The 21304-nt window shown below is 35.6% G+C and overlaps 2 protein-coding genes across 2 annotated transcripts; both read left to right on the top strand.

Annotated features, from left to right (window-relative positions):
- Nucleotides 1–2835: 2835 nt before the first annotated feature.
- Nucleotides 2836–6931, top strand: LOC116165166 (cytochrome P450 6j1-like). The gene is made up of 7 exons (XM_031479473.1): nucleotides 2836–3098; nucleotides 3621–3849; nucleotides 3897–4180; nucleotides 4238–4362; nucleotides 6019–6231; nucleotides 6289–6555; nucleotides 6600–6931. Exons 1-7 carry the CDS (start codon nucleotides 2908–2910, stop codon nucleotides 6764–6766), a joined length of 1476 nt encoding a protein of 491 aa, XP_031335333.1. The 5' UTR covers nucleotides 2836–2907; the 3' UTR covers nucleotides 6767–6931.
- Nucleotides 6932–16430: 9499 nt separating this feature from the next.
- On the top strand, nucleotides 16431–19836 carry LOC116164546 (probable cytochrome P450 6a13). The gene is made up of 7 exons (XM_031478742.1): nucleotides 16431–16767; nucleotides 17664–17892; nucleotides 17936–18219; nucleotides 18275–18399; nucleotides 18907–19119; nucleotides 19177–19443; nucleotides 19486–19836. Exons 1-7 carry the CDS (start codon nucleotides 16583–16585, stop codon nucleotides 19650–19652), a joined length of 1470 nt encoding a protein of 489 aa, XP_031334602.1. The 5' UTR covers nucleotides 16431–16582; the 3' UTR covers nucleotides 19653–19836.
- The last annotated feature ends 1468 nt before the right edge of the window (nucleotides 19837–21304 follow it).

The raw sequence follows: 21304 nt of genomic DNA, 5'->3' as shown, positions 1-21304 counted from the left end.
TTAGACTTATTATATCGTTTTCCATATATCTTTTTGAATTTGGAAGGCAGTAGGTTTCCTTATAAAGCTTTTTCTTCAGAGTTTTAAACGATCATTTGTACGCCGTAGTTTTAAACTAGAATCTTTAAATCAAACTGACATTTATCGTTATATGGTCACAATTTGACATTACCAGGTGTATTGATCCTACAATCAATGAAATTTTTTCTTTCAAATTTGCACTTCAACATTGAAATTACCGTAGCTGATTACCGGAGTACAAAAAATAGCGTATATACCACAGGACTAAAGTGCGTCCTAATCCCTCGGGTGCTTGCTGCCCTCAACTACGTTTCGGGCAACAATATAACATACAACATAACATAATAATTATACTATTAAGCAAAAAGTGTTCCATACATTTTTTTGTAAAGTTATAATACTTTTCGAGTTATTGGCGGCCGAAGGTATATCAGTTTGTCATTATAGAAAAGATTAATGGTTTTAGTTTGTTGTGCGAAAAACTCTAAAAATACTAGGTATGCATTTTATTTTAAAAAAAAACTGGTAAACAGAATCATAGCTCTTAAAAAGACAAAGAATATGAGTTTTTATGGATTGTTAAAGGTTAGATCTTGATACGTCAAACGCTAAATTCGAGAGTTTTGCAGTGAATTAACGTCAAAACTGAAAATAAGATAGATCCCTATTTTTTTCAGCAAAAATAATCCCCTAGTTACCACCCTAATTGTAATTAGTTCTTCCCCATTTCCAATTTTCTCTAATTACGTACGTATTATATTAATATATTCTAGCAGTGTAACCAGTTTAGAATACTTAATTTAGAAATAATTAAAGCTAAAAGATAAAAATGCAATTTTGTGAAAAACTCCTCCAAAACAACTGGAGATAACATAAAAAATGCTATAGGTAGTATGAACTTGTAGCTTTTTTTAATTCCAAACAATTTGCTCACACAGCGACGTAACTATAATTTTGAGGCCCCCCCGCAAACATTTTTATTGGCCCTCTCTCCAAGTCCCTAAACAAAAAGGCAGTGCCTAAGAAGAATTTTTATTAATTTTTACAAGTTTTGCCTTAAAATAAACAAAAAAAAAGGTTAAGACGATATTATACATTATAAAAATTTAAAATATACAGTAGCAGCAAATTCATCAACCAAACTAATCACAATTTTCTCAAAGAAGTTGAGAATACTCAAATAAGGAGATTAGTTGGGGGCCCCAGAACTCTGGGGCCCCCCCGCAGTCGCTGTAGCTGCGGGTACCTAGTTACGTCCCTGTGCTCACAGGAAATTTTCTGTGCGATAAAAATTAGGTGTGTACTTAATGGACGTTTAAAGCGCCGGCAGCTTTAAAAGGTTATTGTAAAAACCTAAAAAATTGTTTCTTAATGAACATTCTATAATATAAAATGTAGAGGAGTTATGAATAAAAAACCAACGACAATTTTTTTCGAAAAATCCTGAAATCGCAAATCGGAGCATGTTAATCTACATGCTTCGAATACTACAAATAAAGAAACTTACATACACACTTACATCAATTCCAGACACTATTCAATATATTTATATATAATATATACAGGGCGATTCAATCTGTATTTTAATTAAAGAAACAAAATAGAACCATGGGTTACAAATCAAAATGAAGAGTATTAAAGAAAAGTTTTTTCTTCTGAAAAATAAGTTCACAGATCTCCGATATCATCACTTCCAGACACTCGATCGATATTGATACGATTACAAGCAAATACCTTTAAGGTATTTGTTACAAGTGTGCGGCCGTCCGAAACTTTTCCCTTTGCACAAATGCACAACACCGCTCTCTATGTACCTACTGGTTTAATGTTTAGATCAACGTTTGATACACCACCTTCAGATCCAAAGTGGCGTGGAAACAGAAGTATTCGGCATTCATTGCATCCTATTAAAATGGACCTGAAGACCTTTCAAAATAATTGTTTGCAGTTGTAAAAAAGAACGTGGGATCTTATGTGGCTGACGCCTTGGCACTGTACCTAGTTTCTTTGAGTAGAAGTAGACATAGCGATTTCCTGTCTACTTTTACATGATAAAAAGACGCCTAACTTTATGCAACCAAATTAAATACCTACAACAAATGAGGATCTGCCTGTCATATTAATTAATTTGAATATTATCGCTTTGACTTCCGTATTCTAATTTCGGTTCGTGTGCGATTTATTCAACTACAGCCAATTGGTATAGTGCCGATAACAGTTAAAGGAACTTAAGAGATTTATTTTCTGTGAAGCTAAAACAATAATATTCAAACTAATAATTAATATGACAGCCAGATCTTTATTTGTTACAAGAAGTTATTTTGGTTGCATAAAATTAGGCGTCCTTCAGGAGACTTTTTATCATGTAAAAGTAGACATAGGAAATTCCTATAGGAAATCCCTATTTCTACATGAATATCACTGTATGTAAAACTTTTCCATGACAGCATACAGCTACTGGGCGTATAGAAACCTGAAAGGCGGGATGTAGGTTCTTTCGAGATTGTACGGGACCACTAAGAGAAGATTTCCCGAAATTCACACCGGAACAGGAAAAAACGGGATTTTACGTTTTACGGTTGAAACTGCGGAAGATAACACGCAACATTTGACATATAAAACGTAGGATTCTTTTAAGGTGTACCTATTTTCCCACTGGAACGGGGAAAAACTGAATGAAGGCACGTGGTAATGCTCCCGTACGAAATCGCTTGGGCAATATATACTGCAAGGGTTATCGTTATCGTAATCGTATTTTTGTAGTGTCATTATCGTTTGATAAACGCATTCATAAATCATAACTACCTACTTGAAACGATCTACTTTGTTTTATTACTTTCCAAACCTACCTATGGGCGTATAGGTAAAAAATTACCTTACATCAAAATGATTTTACTGTTCGCAATTGTTGTTTCTATACTTTTATTGTTTTTATTGTATTTACAAAAAAAGAAGGCGTATTCATATTGGAAAAATCAAGGAGTACCATTCCCTGAAACAACTTTACTATTTGGAAATATTGGAGATGTAATCTTGTTACGTACTACACTTTCCGAATTCTTTGAACGTCTTTATAGGTGAGTGCGCAGCATTTTATTATAAAGGTAACAGAGATGAGCATCCAAAACCATATAGTGTGGTTTGTTAGTTTCACTACCTATCTATATTAAGGCCACCTGCGCCTCACCACCTGTTTCTATGACTAAGGATACCCCTCCCCCCCTACTCCTTCTTTACGTAATAGTAGAGAACATATCAGAATTGCTAATACAGTGCAACCTCTATAATCCGAATACACGCTAGTCCGAAATCGCGATAGTCCGAAATAATTTTGTTCCTCGTAACAACGATGACACCCCTGAAGACGTTGAAAAGAATAAAGTTTATTTCTTAATGCTTGTGTCCAAATTTATTATTTTCATTAGTTTCGCGATAATCCGAAAATGTGATAATCCGAAAGGTCGGTGGTTCGAATCTATTCGGATTAACGAGGTTGTACTGTAGTGTCAAAATTTTAAAATAATGCCCTAAGATATTTTCAACATTTGTAAAAAACTAAAAAATTTTAATATTCCTATTTTATTTTTTATTTAACGAAGAACATACGAAGAATTTTCTTACGTCGGGTTTTACAACTTCCTGACACCGGCAGTAGTTATTCGAGATCCTGAAGTAATAAGGGAGGTTCTTATTGAGAATTTTGAAAGTTTCCACGATGTGTTTATAAAAACTCCGGATGATGTTGCCAAAATAAATCCGTTTTTCGTCGAGGGTGAAAATTGGAAAACGATGAGAAAGGAAATTGCTCCTCAATTGTCAAGCTTAAAAGTAGGTACATCAAATTTTAATTTCTGTATAACAATGTTGTTACATAGGTTAGAGACATGAAACCGCATATAGAAATGGTTTGTCGGCGCATGATAAAATATATCGACGCTTTAAATGGTAACTGTGTAGATGCTGAAGATATAGCCTACAGGTTTACTGGAAATAACGTGATGGCTTGTGCGTTTGGTCTTGAGGGAAGGTGTTTTGACGAAGATCATCCACTCATTTTTCAAATAAGAGATAGTGTGGCTATTAACAATCCAACTATAGCTGGGATAAACAGCACCGTTGGAATGTTGTTGCCTAATATAGCGAGCTTGTTTAGAATATCGTAAGACTAAATTAAACATATTACTTATTCATTTAACAGAGTGCTCCATGCTCCTAGATATATCGGTAAATACTTTACCCAACAATTTAAGGATATGATTTCAGAAGCAATAAAGACAAGGGAAAATATATACAACTCAGATTACTTAAATTTTCTAAAAGAAGCAAAGGAAAAGTATCAAGGCACGTATGTCATTTTGTTTCTTTTCTTTAGCTAGTTGAATTTGGGTTTACGATAATTCAACCAGACTATAGGTAAAGCGGCTTGCTAGAAATTATACCTTGGAGGCGATTATGGTGAGACACGCTAATAGAAGTTTTATCCTATAAAAAAATAAAACTTTGAGGAAGTTCTTTTCTTTATATTACTCGAAAGTTTGCGTAAAATGGCTCCATCATCATGATCCGTTCCGTGACATCTTTCCCAAAACAGCGCTTTCTAGAACTTTAATTACTGTAGTTGCTTAGTCCTTTCATTTTAAAGCAAAGATGTTTAATATTTTGGAAGTTACATTACAAACGATGACTATGCAGCCATGCTGTTATGACAATTAATACTACCATAGTGTAAAGAATAGCACTAAGATACTACCTACCCATTGTTGACTTGACCTTGAGATGGTACCTGAATATTTTTGAATTATATATACTTATTTATAGAATTTTTAATACCAAACGTTACAGTGACTATAAGTATACTTTTCATTGACAATTTAAATTTAAACGAACTTATTCGGGAATTTCGGATTCGCTGGATAAATCGAGACGTGTGCTCGCATTTCGTGATTTGACATTATTGAGTTCGATTCAAAGAGGTGGCCTACGCAAGGCGTGCTTTGGATATTTTTATGTGCATTTAATTAAGCAATATTCGGTGGAAAAGGTGCCAAATATCGTTCCACAAGTGGTTTTCCATACAAATTAGCAATAAATCTTCGTGTAGAAGCAGCATTTCAACACCATTCGACCAGTTTGGAAGAATGATTCGCATTGACTTACTTCTTCGTTCGTATTTGGAGAAGAAAGCCACCATCTGCATATAGAGCTTTTGTTATTCGCTATCGAAACGTCGTATTTGAAGCAATGACATTCAAATCAAAGCGCTGTTAAGAGGATGTAAGATTAGAAGGAGGCCTTCGTTGTAATTATCCTACCAATGTCGTCGTTTCATATTCCCGTAATTGTTTATATTGCATTTGCGATTCTCTGAGAAATTTATTCTATCGTTTGCGTGTCAGACGAATATTGAATTTTGCAATTGTTTATAGTATTTACATTGTAACCTATATCATTTGACGGTATTTATTGGTTTAAAAATATCACTTTTGATCTTGCTGGGATATTCAAATTGCTTCGCATTATCTGACCACAACGTTCCCATATTTTTGCTCATATATCTACCCAAATTAAGTTTTGTTTATACCAACACCACATTATTATTAACTAAAAAGGATTTGGCGATCTTTAATAAATTTAATTAACAAGATATCTTAAATGCCTTGATAGATTACATTTTTGGAAAAATATGGTTTCTCACAAACGGTTAGTGAAGTAACGCTGCGACTCATCTGAGTTGACGTCCTCACATCGTCAGACAAATTGTACATTACGTATGAAAATTGATAGGTACTTTTCACTCCTAATAAAAACTCTACTTTGAGATTTTCCATGTCGCTCCTGAATGCATTGATATTCTATATTTATTTACTTTCTTTAACGGTCGAATTGTTGAGAACCTATGCGGCATGATTTTTTTAAATAAATACAAGTAAAGACTGGTATTAATTATTAACCAATTTTAATACCATAACTAACTATAGTTGCAAATTTCATTTTCAGACCTCACCCATTTTGGTTATGCGTGCACGTTTTATTTAGATGGATGGGGTACAAGTGCTCTTGCTTTTACATACGCATTATTGGAATTGTCAGTGAATCGTGCGGTACAATTAAAAGCTCAGGAAGAAATCGATTACATTTTCCAACAACATACCTCAATCTATTCGGAAGAAGCTCTAAATGAAATGGTCTATATTGACAATATCGTTTTAGGTGGGCATAGGGACACTTGGTATGGTATGTACTTACTTGAGAATAATTGTTTTTTAGAAACCGTTAGAATGCATCCTGTTATAAAATTTATAAACCGGAAGTGTACCAAGGATGTTGTGCTATCTCCACCTAAGTATCCCGGATCAAGTGTTGTAATTAAGAAAGGTACTCAAGTTTATATACCATCATCCGCCATACATCACGACAGCAAATATTATGAGGAACCTTCTCGATTTGATCCTGATCGTTTTAAAACAGAGCAGCTTGATTCTCGGCCGAAATCGTGTTATTTGGGCTTCGGTGATGGACCAAGGGCTTGCATGGGTAGAAAAATGTCTAGACGTTTCTTTCATAATTTCAAATTTTAGGTCGTAAATTTGGGATAACCCAACTGAAAATGGGACTAATTGCAATATTGTCTAAATTTGATATTTATTTAGACGAGAAGACCATACTGCCGTTAGGCGAAGATACGGACCATATAAGTAAAGTTCCTAAAAATAAAGTATGGATCAAATTTTGTCCAAGGAAGTAATAACTACGTGTAGTCTTGTTTAATTAAAAAAAGACATAGTACTCAACTTACAAAATGATACTCGTTACTTAAAAGCTCAGTGCTCCAAATTATCTTCGATTAATACATTCCATTAATATACAACCAAACAGCATGGTGATTGTTTCAAATTCTAACGAATCAGATGATTTTTTATCTGATTAAAAGCTAGGTAGATTTTTATCAGCAATTAAACGTTAGGTGGCTTTTTATGAGCGATAAAAATGCGCGTAGGAATGCGTAAAATATATAGTGGTTTTAAAATTTACTGTCTTTTATTAATCTCCCTAAAATACACTCGATCTTGGTTTGAAATCAGGATAATTTTATTTTTAATTCAATTTTGTTGCTTCCTGGAAAAAACCTTCGATCAAAAGCACATGATAAAATAAAAATTATCACACTTTTGATCTCTAGTTCTTTCCGTTGCAACAAAACTGTCGTGTAAAAATAAAATTATCCTATTAAAAATCAAGCTCTTGTGTATTTACCCTCGAAAATAAACAATCTTCAAATCAATATAGCAAAGTGTGCGTTGCCCCGTAACACTTTTTCCTAAACGGTTACACTTTTCTTCTTGTAGGTTACTTACACAATACACATTCAACTGTATACTCTGTAACTGGAACGGCATCGATAATAATTAAAATCGCGTACTGCCTAACGTAGGCTGTGGTAGGTATCCTGGTCTTTGTTTGACACGTTGTTTTGTAAAACGCATAAACGCCACGTGAGTGAAACACGATGAAGTATACCTACTTCGGTGCATCTCATCCATAGATAATTATCTATGATCTCATCCCGGCGACGACCTATCCCGGCGACTATTGCATTCCCGGCATTGGTTATCCCGGCAATGCACACTTTCCTAACGACGTCTGTCCAACCCCATTTTTCTTTTGTTTTTTTGGACAAAAATAATTACATGCTTTAGAAGCGGATGCCAAATTTGGTACCGAAAGTAGTGTTATTGGACCTGGACGCATTGTAATTAATGCTAAGAAATATAGGAGACCGAAATATGCAAGGAAGCTCAAATACGCCGTTTGTTTACACAATTGACGGTGCAAAAGACCCATTTTTTAAAAATTGCGTTTTACCATTTACCTACGCAGGTAGTCTTTACCTACCTATAAATGGCATAATTTCAATTTGATGCTATAGTCCCTATTCAGATTGTATCTAGAAAGAAAAAATCACACTCTATAAAATGATAAATAAGAAAACTTAATTCCGGTGAATTGTTTCAATATGATAAACATGAATTTGCTTCATATGTGCCCCGCATCTTTGTTACAGGTTCATTTTTAGCGCATTTCCACAAAAATAAAAAAAAATGCGCTATTGTGGCCACTTTGTCCGTCCGTCCGTCCGTCCGTCCGTCCGCTAACTTTGCGACGCTACTAGTTTTTTATCTTAAGAGCTATTGTTCTACTTTTTTCGCTATTTGGTTCGTTATGGTGTCGAGTCTTGTACCAAGGAAGGAATTTTTTCTGTACCGCTTACAAAAAAAGTTATTGTAAAAAAAACAAAAAACCGTTTTTTACATGTTCCATAATTTTACACTTTTGCCGTTTATTAACGATCCTAGAGATCGTTTATAATTTTGCATTGCTATCTGTCGCCTGCCGGTTGGTCTCTCCGTCTGTTCCTTTGTCTGTCTGTCCATCTATCTGTCCGTGTGAACGATAACTTTGTTTAGAAATGTTCGATCGCTTTTACATCTCCGTTAGTTATGAACTGAATTGCATGAAATTCAATATGGGCATAGATTTAGCCATATAATACGCAATGCCAAAAGTTGGATCGAATCGATTCAAAATTCACAGTGCCCTTTTCGCATCTCGACCATTTATAAACCGAATTGCAAACTTTTTTACTTATAAAAGTATTTGAATGAAATTTGATACATAGGCACTTGGAATAAAGGAAAATCAAACGCCAATTTCAAAATTTGGTTTTGCGCATGCGCAGTGCCAACTTTTTTATTTATGGAAGAATTTAAACGAAATTTGATACATAGGCACTTGGAATAAAGGAAAATCAAACGCCAATTTCAAAATTTGGTTTTGCGCATGCGCAGTGCCAACTTTTTTTATTTATGGAAGAATTTAAACGAAATTTGATACATAGGCACTTGGAATAAAGGAAAATCAAACGCCAATTTCAAAATTTTATTTTGCGCATGCGCCGTGCCAACTTTTTTATCTATGGAACTATTTAAGTGAAATTTGATACTTAGGCGCTTGGAACAAAGGAAAATCTTAGTTTATTAGTTAGTTATAGTAAATTAGTTTTAAAATTTAGGTTTGCGCATGCGCAGTTCCAACTTTCTTATTTAGAAAAGCATTGAAATGAAATTCTTCTCATAAACTGAAATTGAAGTAGCACGTCAACAATGGATTGCCCATGTGCAACGCTATCTTTCATATTTGTGGCGGATTTTTACGATTTTAACAGAAGTTGCATCTTACAAATGGGAAATGAATGCAAGTGGAAATGCGCTTTATGTAAATCGTTTACGATTACTTTTTAACTTGTTACTTTATTTTTGCATTATTTATTTTGATTTTTAGATTAGAATTTGTTTATTTTGTTTTGAATATCATATCATAGGCGTACTCATTTTCTTAAATCTCTTCTTTTGATTTCTTTGCTTCTTTCGGTTCTGGCTCTCTTCTTACAATTTTATCTTCCTTTGCACACTCTAAACGCTTCTTCTTTCATTACTGTTTTCACTATTCTAATTTTCTAAGCTTATGCGTAAAGCATTTTATTCAATGATATGCCTCTGATTCGTTTTCAGGGCCATCTGCTGTTATTTCGTCTAAACTACGCTATACTTTCCCGCTCTTTTCAAAAATCTATTCTTCTTTTCCCGCTAACTTTTTATGTTCCTTAATTATTCTTCTAAATTCTTAGGGGTGCATATTGACCAAAATTTGAAGTGGTGCAAGCAGGTTGACTATGTTGTGGGCAGACTGAATAGTGCATGCTATGCTATCAGATATCTCAAAGAGCGCCTAAGCCTTAACTCAATTCGAGCGTATTACTTCGCAGCTGTACATGGTGTACTAGCCTACAGCATACTACTTTGAGTATTTATAGCACAAAAACGCATTATTAGGGCTATGGTTGGTCTTCCAAGTGCAGCTTCTTGCCGAACTTCATTTCAACAATTGAAAATTTTAACTCTACCCAGTCTTTTTATATACTGCGCCTCGGTACATACGTGGCGTAACATAAATGATTTCAATAAAAATAGCCATATTTACAGCGCAATGAGTACAAGGAATGGTGACAATTTGAGCATACCCACTCACCGAACAACGCGTTATGAGAGAGGTTATTACTATAATTGCATCAAAGTATTTAATGCTATACCAAAGGCAATAAAACAATCAAGGAATATTCAATTGTTCAAAAAAAACTTAAAATTATATCTACTTGAAAAAAATTACTACTCCGTGGGCGAGCTTGATGCGAATTAAACCGGACACACTAACATCTTATTCTCCTCAATGTATAACGTTTGTCCTCTTTATGTTTTTAGTTTGTCTTTTTTTCTATATAATTCTACATTCATGACAATGCCAATGTAAAGGAATTTATTCATGGCAATAAACTATTATTATGGTCGGTGTTTCTTGTGAGAACTCAGGTCTAGCCTGGTTAACTAATCGCACGGATTAAAATCAAGTAACGATTAGTGTCTGTGTCTGTGTCTGGTGAAGTTATGTAGGGTCCTAAAAAAAAACGAAATAAATAAATAAATAAAATAAAAATTCACACACTCACATTGGAAATCTTGAGATAGTATGTAATTCATACTTACCAACATATCTATATTGATGGGCACAATAGCCAACGCTATCAGGACAAAACAAAACAAAAAAAATCATTATAATAATTCCTGTAGTTTTATTAAATGGAGTTTATTGTGTAAGTGTTTCTTTGGCTTTGCGTTTGGGTTGAATACGAGTGGGTTGTGATAACGTGGTGTGTTTCTGTGAAAAAGGAGTTTTGTGTTTTTTAATTGTATTTATGGTGTTTCTTTGTTCCTGAGGTCGTATTTGTGAGGTTGCTTGGGTTTTTGGTGGAGATATTGCAATATTTTGTGAGCCTGTGTTAAGGTTTTTGCGTTTCGGTTGTATACGAGTGGGTTGTTTCTGAGAAGAAGGAGTATTGTGTTTTTTAACTGTGCTAGGGCGTGTACCTTTATTGGATGGACCTGTCTTTGTAGTACATGTTGCGTTACTTGTGTTTATGATGTTTCTTTGTTCTTGAGGTTGTATTTGTGAAGTTGCTTGGGTTTTTGGTGGAGATATTTTAGTATGTTGTGAGCCTGTAGTTCTGTTAAGGTTTTTGCGTTGCGGTTGAATACGAGTGGGTTGTGATAATGTGGTGTGTTTCTGTAAAGAAGGAGTTTTGTGTTTTTTTAAATGTGCTAGGGCGTGTAACTTTATTGGATGGACCTGTCTTTGTAGTGCATGTTGCGTTACTTGTATTTATGGCGTTTCTTTGTTCTTGAAGTTGTATTTCTGTTGTTGCATGGGTTATTGGTGGAGACATTACAGTATTTTGTGAGCCTGTAGTGCTGTTAAGGTTGTTGCGTTTGGGTTGAGTACGAGTGGGTTGTGTTTGTGATAACGTGGTGAGTTTCTGAGAAGAAAGAGTATTGTGTTTTTTAGCTGTGCTAGGCCGTGTGGGTGAGGGCGTCTTTGTAGTGCGTGTTGCGTTACTTTTATTTATTGCGTTTGTTTGTTCAGGAAGTTGTGTTTGTGTGGCTGGTTGAGTTAAGTTTGGAAATATTACAGTATGTTGTGTGTCATGTTGTGAGTCTAAAGTGCTGTTTAGGCTTTTGCGTTTGGGTTGAATACTAATGGGTGGTGGTAATGTGGTTTGCTTCAGAGGTGAATCTCTGATTGTAGTATATGTTGTATCATTTGTTGTAGGTAGGTACTTGTTTGTTCGGTAAGTTGTATTTGTGTGTTTTGTTTGGGTTAGAGTTGGAGATATTACAGTATGTTGTGTACCGTGTTGTGAGCGAGTACTGTTGTTTACATGTATACGTTGTGGATCATTTCTGTATGTAGTATCTTGTGTTATGTTTAGAAATTTACGAACAATATGGCATGTGTTGATAATGACTGCTTTTTGTAAATGTTTGTATGTGTTTTTGTCCAAACCTAATAGTTGTAAATGTGTATTGTCTTTGGTATAACTCCGGTAGCACTAAGAATAATGGGAACTATAACAGTAGATTTCATTCTCCATTGCGTCTTAAGCTCGATAGCTATATCGGTGTATTTGCGGTGTTTTTCTGCATGTGTTTTAGTTAAGTTGTTAGTGATGGGTATGGCAATGTCTATAATACAAATGGATTTTTGTGTTTTATCTATAAGTGTAATATCTGGTCTATTATTGTGGATAGTTTTGTCTGTGAGTAGTGTCCTGTCCCAATATAATTTGTCTGTGTTGTTTTCAAGTATGATCTGTGGCGTGTATTTGTAGTATGGTGTCTTATCTGTTATGAGATTGTGTTTAAGTGCTAATTTTTGATGTATGATTTTAGCTACCTGATCGTGTCGATGTTTGTATTCAGTTTGTGCAAGTCGTGTGCATGATGCCGATATTATATGTTGGATTGTTTCTGATGTTTGTGAACAAAGTCGACAAGAATCATTTGTCACTGTTTTATCTTTATGTATGTGTTTTTTATAGTTGCGTGTGTTAATGACCTGGTCTTGTATTGCTAACATGAAACCCTCAGTCTCCATGAAGACATCACATTCAGACAACCAACTGTGCGTTGCTATAGAGTCAACACAATCCTGGCCAACCTCTTGTGGAAATCGTCCATGTAAAGGCTTTTGGTTCCATGTCTGTATATTATTTGTGATGTATGTAAGTTTGGATGTGGGTGGGAGTACATTAGTTTCGTGTAGGTTAAGTGGTGTGTAAGATTTGTCTGCATATGTTACTGTTTTGTGTAAGACTGAAGTATCTGATTTGTTATAAAAGTATTGTCGTAAATGGTGTATTTGTGTTTGGTGTAATAGTTTTATATCTGTAAGTCCTCTACCTCCTTCCGAACGAGGAAGGTAAAGTCGTATAGTGGAGGAGTGAGGGTGATGTATATGGTGTTTTGTTAATAGTGTACGTGTGTTTCTCTGTATTTGTTCTAAATCTGTATTTGTCCAACGTATAATCCCAAAAGAGTATGTAAGTACTGGTGTGGCATAAGTGTTAATAGCTTTGATTGTATTTCTACCGTGTAATTTTGTTTTAAGTATACTGCGTATTCTTTGTAGGTATTGTGTGATAAGTGTTTGTTTTATACTCGTATGTTTAATGTGTGTGTTTTGCTGAAAACCAAGATACTTATAAGTTTCATTCTCGTCCATGGAATTTATTAAATTACCCTGTTCGAGCTCATAATCTAAAAGTTGTCTTTTACCAGCTGTGATGTGTTGTGTTTTACATTTATCGATTCCAAAGTCCATTTGTATGTCACGTGAGAATGTTTCAGTAATGTGTAGAAGGTGATTAAGTTTTATGCTTGTGGAAGAGTATAATTTAAGATCGTCCATGTAAAACAGGTGTGTAATGTTGTGATGTATTTCGTGGTTGTGCTTAATATTGTACCCAAAGTTAGTAGTGTTTAACAAATATGAAAGTGGATTAAGAGCAAGACAAAACCAAAGCGGACTTAAAGAATCGCCTTGAAAGATGCCTCTTTTAATTTGTATTGGGTCAGTAATAAGTTTTGTGTCGTTTAGTGTAAGTGTTAACGTAGTGTTCCAACATGACATTATGTAATTGAGGAATTGTGTAATATTGTTGCTGACCTTGTATATTGAAGTACTTGTTGTAACCAAGAGTGTGGTACTGAATCGAATGCTTTTTTGTAATCAATGTATGCAGTGTGTATGTTTCGTTTGTTATGTCTGGATTGTTCAAGTATTACAGAGTCCATAATGAGTTGCTCTTTACAGCCTCTGGAACACTTGGTACACCCTTTTTGTTCTTCGTATAAAATGTTGTTATCAGTACAGTGTTGGTATATTTTGTTGGTAATGCATGATGTAAGGATTTTGTATATTGTAGGAAGGCATGTAATTGGTCTATATTTAGATGGGTCTTGTGTATTGTTGTCTTTTGGGAGCATGTAAGTGATACCTTGTGTAAAGAATGCAGGAGTGCGATCTGGTGAATTAAGAAGTTCAGTAAATTGTTGTGCAAGGTAAGAGTGAGTGTAGGTAAAATATTTCCACCAAAAGTTGTGAATGTTATCAATGCCTGGACTTTTCCAGTTATGTAAGTGATTAATAGTTTGAATGATGTCTGTTGTAGTGATGTTTGTGTTATTCATAGGAGTAATGTATTCAGTGCGTGTGGTTTCTGTGGTAATCCACGGGGCGTGTGGATTGTGTTTAATGTCTTTGGTCCATAAGTCAAACCAGTATTGCTGAAGTGAGTGTAGAGATGGTGGAATTAGTTTTTCATTAGTGCTGTTTTGTGTTAGTGATCTGTAAAATAGTTTTTCGTTATGTTTAAATTGTGTGTTATGGCGCTTTCTGTCTGCAGTTTCCCTATAGCGTTTTAAACGGTTTGTGTATACCTATAGATAGTTTTTGTGTGAGTGTATCTCTATGTTCGTTATAGTTTGTATTTTGTTCTCGTGTGGTGTGATTGTTTAGTTTTGTAGTTATGTGTTGTACTTGTCTTGTTAATTTTGAAGAACGAGTTCCTTGTATGTATTGTGTAATTCGACCCAAGTCACGTCTGATGTCATCGATGCGATTAATCAGGCGTTTTTCCCAAGCCGGGGGTGAGCGCTTTTTTGTTGTGTGGTGTTCTTGGTTTGTTGTTATTCTTGAACCGTTACATCTAGAAACTGCAACCGCACCGCAATACACAACAAAGTGTAGTTGATGTAAGCTTGTGTTATCGTTAATGTAATTAGGTAAAATGTGATCATTTAGTGTTTTTGAGAGTGTGCGTAATTTTGTAGTGTGACTTTGTTTAGGTATTCGTGCTCTTTGTGTTGGGTCAGTGTTTGAGAATTCTAACAATGCATTGTCAAATTCTTTTTGAAGGGATGTGAGTGTTTGGTTTATGTGATTATTTGTATCTATCGATTGCTGGGGTGTCGCAAATATCTGTATTTCAGTGTTGTTTAGAACGGGTGTATTATCTTGTACGATGAGTGTGTTGTTTGTGTTGAGTAGTGCTTCAATTTCGTGCCTGATTTGTTCCTGTGTGTCTAATGTAAGGAGTGTATTTTTAAGGATAACTCTACGTTGGTCTGCAATGCGTTGTTCTGTCAAGTGTGCTAAATGTGGGTATTGTGTAATGAACGCGTGATATAGTTTACCTCTGTATGCTGTCCTGTCCGTTTCTATCTTCGTGATCTCCAGATACGTACCAAAAATGAAGCGATTCATCCCTTCGTCCCATTTCATACGTCTTTTGGAGGTTTCCTTTGCGCTGGTCCTATCCACAAGCGGTTGAGAAGCAGGCACAAAGGTCTCTTCATGGCGGTCCTCTTCAGGTGGTCGTTGTCCTCTTCGTAGTCTTCTTTCGGCTGTAGAGGTAAGTTTCGGGTATCCCGACGAGCGGCCGCCTGTTCACCAACTCGTCACTATCGGCTCGCATGCTGCAACGCCCAGCGATAGCTCCAGACGTGCCCTGACGCTCCTCAGGTAGCGGCATTTTTCCGAGGCTTTGCTTAAACTCCATTTTCATAAGAATATGGGGTGACTAGGAACACGTGAAGGCGTCACTCTTCAAGATATTCGCGTAAGCAAATATCCACCTGCGTGTTGTGTATAATGTAGGAAAGTAGGGAACATGGACGTGGGAGTTGGAAAGTAAAGTGGGTAGGTAAGTACTAAAGGTGGTTGGACTGGTCACCTTTAGTGCCCATTGATCGCCTTTTACGATCTCTAGGGCGAGAGTGGGCCTATTCTATCCCCGAACCCACAGGGTAATATTATTATTATTATTATTATTGGTATTACTGTTAGTTTTTTTTTTTAATCTTCTACGTTTCGTTTCCGTTTTCGATTATTGTGCTAGAGAAATGCAAAATTTTTATAGCCGCTAATATCCAAAAATTTTGGGATTACTACCCTCTTGAAGTTCACCCTACTTAATAAAAGGAATTAGTATTCGTCCTTATAAACGCATTTTGGGGATTAAGAGTAGAGGAGAGACACACTTGTATTTGTGATTTGCTTCTACACAACCAATATATATTTTACCTCTTGTTCGCCGGATTTCAGCGCTTTTGTAAGTATTCTTGTTGTATCGTTTTAAACACTCCGTTTTTTTTTCAGAGGTACGGTGACGGATCGAGTAGAAACCCATCCGGTGGTACGCCGGTACTGGACCGATTTTTTACGGACGTCGATACGTGTGAATGCTCAAATACAACTTAGTGTGTTTCTACAGTATCCGGTAATTTCACCGGTCCGTTAGTTTACCATACCAACCAAAGTCCTATCATCTTCAATTTGTTATGCTTATGAATATGATTATTACCTTGAATATAAAATATATTGTAATTAAAAGTTGTTGTCATATTGCCCTTGAATATTCAATTATATATAATGAATCTTCATAATACATACACATAGTTATACGATACGTATAATTCCAAGGTTGTCGTTATCATGAGTGTGTTCATCGCAGATAACTTTATTTACAGATACTTGAAACAATCAATCTTTTTAATGTGTATTTCAGAAAGTGTACCGTGGTAACTGCACACTGCACTGTACCCATACCAAGATGATTTTGTTGTTCTCAATTATCCTATCTACACTACTATTGCTTTTGTATTTTCTACGACAAAAGTACGCATATTGGAAAAATCAGGAAGTACCGTTCCCTAAAACAACTTTACTATTTGGAAATATTGGAGAGGTTCTTTTTTTGCGTACTACACTTTCAGAATTTTTCGATCGTCTTTATAGGTAAGTGTAATTATAGTGATATCTTTGCATATGAACTATTTCCGAAAAACTGGGCGCGGCCGTCAGGGCACCGCCAACCGATATAATTTGACACCGACACATTATTTGCTATCTTTAGATCGTTTATAGTTTTAGATTGTTGTTTATGCTTGTTATATACACTATGTCCAAGATAGGTAGGTATGTCGGGCAAATTTCCTGGAAAATGGAAAATTTCTCCGATAGGTCTTCTTGCACGATTAAGGCGTTGTGCGCGAGTGCACCATCCTGTTGGAACCAACAGTTTCCAACTTTCGTTTTTCTGTCATATCTTCGGAAGTAATTGGAATGTTCTGGTTTTCTTTAAAGCATGATAATAACTCTTTAATTGTACATCTTTTCGCTAGTTTGACCATCGTTGTATCTTCTATGATATCATAATTCCCCCTGGTAAAGATCCTTATCTTGGACACAGTGTATATTAAAAAATAGTGTTTACTACTCAGTTCCCTAGCTCAACAAGGACAAAACATACATCTGTTCGTGTGAATCAGAAACAGCAAAATTTTAGAATTAGATATATCACTAAGTCATGTATAGACTTCGACATTTCGCTCCTTTTTCCTGAATGAATGTAGGTGCGTGTAGATATGGGGGCGAGCCATGTGCAGGGATGATGTATATCCCGTATAGTATTCTAGTAAGTTCCAGTTCGTAGGACGTTTGTAAACTAGACATAGATTGTTTATTTCTGGAAGAGTCCGTGTGAGCAAAAGTGAAAGTAGTTAAAAATTAAAACTGTTCTGCAAGTTCAATTGCTTTACACTTTGACATGACTTTCGTACCCCGTTTTCATCTAGTTTTAAATTGCAACTTTTTAAATACTAAACGAGTTCATTCAATATTTGGTTTGCAAGGACCTATGAAGACTATTCTTACGTCGGATTTTACAACTTCCTGACACCGGCAGTAGTCATTCGAGATCCTCAGATTATAAGCGAAGTTCTTATTCAGAACTTTGAAAGTTTCCACGATGTGTTTATAAGAACACCGGACGATATTGCCAAAATAAATCCGTTTTTCGTCGAAGGCGACAGATGGAAGGAAATGAGAAAGGAAATTGCTCCTCATTTGTCGAGCCTAAAAGTAGGTACGACTGTTAATCTTAATATAACAATTTTATTGTTAGATCAGAGAAATGAGACCGCACATAGAAACAGGTTGTCGTCTCATGATAAAATATATTGAAAATTTAAATGGTGATAATGTAGATGCTGAAGATATTACCTGCAGGTTTACTGGAAATAACGTAATGGCTTGTGCGTACGGTCTTGAAGGGAGGTGTTTTGAGGAAGAGTATCCGCTCATTTTGAAAATAAGGGACGATATGACTATACATAATCCAACGATAGCAGCGATAAACAGCACCATTGGAATTTTATTGCCCAATATAGCCAACCTGCTTAACATGTCGTAAGGCTTAATTATACTTGACGTTAGTTATTTATTTAGCAGAGAGCATCTATAGATATTTGGGTAAACACTTTAGCCAACAATTTCGAGACATGATTTCAGAAGCTATAAAGACAAGGGAAAATGTATACAACTCGGATTACTTAAATTTCCTCAAAGAAGCAAAGGAAAAATATCAAGGTATGTGAATCATATTTTCCTATCTTTAATGAGTTTTATCTCTATGACCATCGAAGTCTGAAATCTACTCAAGATCTAATTTTGGACTAGCTGATTCAAATTCTAGGGCCACCATGGGGATCTCGTAGGGGGCAAAAATGGCCATAATACTGTATTATTTATTTCGAAATATCTTTTTAAATATAACTTCAGTAAAAAATAAAAACGATTTTGCAAAATTTTGTTTTTTCCGGATATCTCCGAAAGTAGTCGGAATTTTTTCCGTTTCAAAACTGCATTTTGTTAAGCATCAAAATACGCAACTTTGCCAAATTTAAACTAAACCTACCTATCTCTTACAGTTCCCGAGATTCCCATAGTGGCCTTCGAATTTGATTCGGCCTATACTGTACGAGCCGTACCATCTTCGGTTCAACTTTGAGAGTGTCTCGCAACATTGCGAAACAATATTTTGGTTCTGTTATGTTGCATCAATAAGCAAATTTTATTAATTGACATTTTTTTCAGATCTCACCCATTTTGGTTATGCGGCCATGTTTTACTTAGACGCGTTTGCTACAAGTGCTCTTGCTTTTGCGTACGCATTATTAGAATTATCATTAAATCCTGAGGTTCAGTTAAAGGCTCAGAAGCAAATAGACCATGTTTCTGAAAAATATAAAACAATCTACTCCGAAGAAGCTCAAAAGGAAGTCGACTATATTGACAACATAATTTTAGGTGGGTGTCTCTTGATGAGTGTTTTCTTTACAACTGAGTAGGTGTAACCTCTTTCAGAAACCATTAGAATGCATACTATTACAAAATTTTTGAATCGGCAGTGTACAAAAGATATTCATTTATCTCCACCAAAGCATCCTGGTGCAAGAGTTCTCATTAAGAAAGGCACTCAAGTTTTTATACCGTCGTACGCAATACACCATGACAGCATGTATTATGAGCACCCCTCTCGATTTAATCCCGACCGTTTTAGTTTGGAGCAACTAAATTCTCGCCCGAAAGCGTGTTATTTGGGCTTCGGCGATGGACCAAGAGTTTGCATAGGTAAGCTAGACGTCAATTTCCGAGTTTCACACCATATTTTAGGGCGAAAGTTTGGGGTAACGCAAATAAAGATGGGATTAACTGCAATATTGTCAAAATTTGAACTTCATTTAGATGAGAAAACCATTTTGCCAGTAGGCGAAGGTACGGATCATCTAAGTAAAACTCCTAAAGAGAAAATATGGATCAAATTTTGTCCAAGAAAGTAAATACATGGCGTGAAGATGCAGACTGTTTGCTTAAAAAGCAAAAGACGCAAATAGAGCGGAAGTCCTAACTACATATATACCTAAGGAAATGCATGGGAAATATGAGCATATGTCCTTTATTAGTATAATATAGTGTAATATCACATTAAACAAAATAAAGGTTTATAAATGTAATATACCACTATTTCTCTTTCTTTTTCGTTCATTTTTCAATAGTGTATTCTTTGATGAAACTCATTCTGAAGTAAAAAGTAAAAATTGACTGAGGCTAGCACAGATACCACCAAATAAACATGGAAAATCGTATTTCACTTGAACTTTCAAAGCCGACTCGACAGCAACTCATTTTTGATCGCCAGTTATAATCTATTCTCAAACTCTTGTCGAACCTTTTCAAATGTTGGTTTTGCAATATTTCGACATTCTTGAATTATTCTCTGTCTTAGTTCGTCTATGTTCGCCGGTTGCGTTTTAAATACGACAGATTTCAAATGTATCATATTAGTTTATTTTTTGATTTGCACGATAATTACTAACCTAAATGTAATGCTATTTGGTATGGTTGGAAAGCATTTTTTTCAGAGCTTTCCAACGACGTATCACACATGGGGGGTCACTATTTAAGATTTAAAAGTTGGGGTGGCTGGGGCGCAGGGGGTTGGAGGGGGTGCGTCGCCAACTATGTCATTGTGATTCCCCCTCCGAATTACCGAAACGGATTTTGATTTTTTTAAATATCTCGTTTATTTACTAAGATATGGGGGGTGGTAAGTTTTCAAATTGTCACCCTGTACTAATAATACCATATGTAAGAATCCTATTGAAAATGGATCAAATCCGATGATCCGTAGGGTCATTCCGAGGTGCTCTGCCGCTTTTTTAGATCCGGTTTAGGGGTTTATTATTACAATAAAAAACTTTACGTAATATAGACAGGTTTTCATGAGGAGCGGCATACTGTTTTAGGGTCGGTTTATCCCCTCCTTTGCAAATTTGAATAAATGCCAGCTGCACATATTGTTATAGTCGTCTAATTAGCAATAATTTTCTTAGGTCTTTATATTTCCGTAGTGTTTCCGTAAGTACTATAAGATTTTGTTTACATTATGTTTATTGTACCGATCTTTTTAGAAAATTCTCAAGGCGCCCATCAAGTCGTTAAAGAATTATTCACCGGTGATAAGGAATAAAATCGGATATAGCGATCCTTCAACCTTCTAGAACATTCTCAAGGCGCTCGTAAGCGATATGAGTCATTCTGTCTATGAAATATGATATGCTTATTCCAAGTTTCTCTAGAAACTTTTTGTTTGCTACATAAGCAAACCGAAGTGATAAGTAGCGAAATTCGCGCTCGTGTTATAAATGTGTTATAAATTTACGTGTCTGGGTACAAGCAAAGGTACAAGTAAATGATTTTGCATTAGCCCGGCTCATCACCCTCAGGGAAAAGTTTGATCCCACGCACTCTCACATAGTGGAGAAAATCTTACAGGGGTAGTTTTTAGCACTTTAAAAAAAAAAAATACGCTATCATATTCGTTATGATGGCTGGCTGGACGCTGGCAGGGTGGCTGTCCGGCTGAGATCTCAGCAATTACAATAGGTAGAGAAATTTTCACTAAAAGCTTTCTGCTGTCATGTAGATGTGC

This window comes from Photinus pyralis, unplaced genomic scaffold, assembly GCF_008802855.1.
Source record: "Photinus pyralis isolate 1611_PpyrPB1 unplaced genomic scaffold, Ppyr1.3 Ppyr1.4_LG2, whole genome shotgun sequence".
Classification (NCBI taxonomy): domain Eukaryota; kingdom Metazoa; phylum Arthropoda; class Insecta; order Coleoptera; family Lampyridae; genus Photinus; species Photinus pyralis.
The sequence above is the reverse complement of the archived record's forward strand: the minus strand, read 5'-3'. Positions and strand labels throughout refer to the sequence as shown.

Bases quoted from the DNA above. Each gene is read 5' to 3' on its own strand.
- LOC116165166 (XM_031479473.1), top strand. From the start codon at position 2,908: ATGATTTTACTGTTCGCAATTGTTGTTTCTATACTTTTATTGTTTTTA. The intron at 3,099-3,620 runs GTGAGTGCGCAG...TATTTAACGAAG, and splicing joins TTCTTTGAACGTCTTTATAG to AACATACGAAGAATTTTCTT. The intron at 4,363-6,018 runs GCACGTATGTCA...TTTCATTTTCAG, and splicing joins AGCAAAGGAAAAGTATCAAG to ACCTCACCCATTTTGGTTAT.
- LOC116164546 (XM_031478742.1), top strand. From the start codon at position 16,583: ATGATTTTGTTGTTCTCAATTATCCTATCTACACTACTATTGCTTTTG. The intron at 18,400-18,906 runs GTATGTGAATCA...CATTTTTTTCAG, and splicing joins AGCAAAGGAAAAATATCAAG to ATCTCACCCATTTTGGTTAT. The intron at 19,444-19,485 runs GTAAGCTAGACG...ACCATATTTTAG, and splicing joins TGGACCAAGAGTTTGCATAG to GGCGAAAGTTTGGGGTAACG.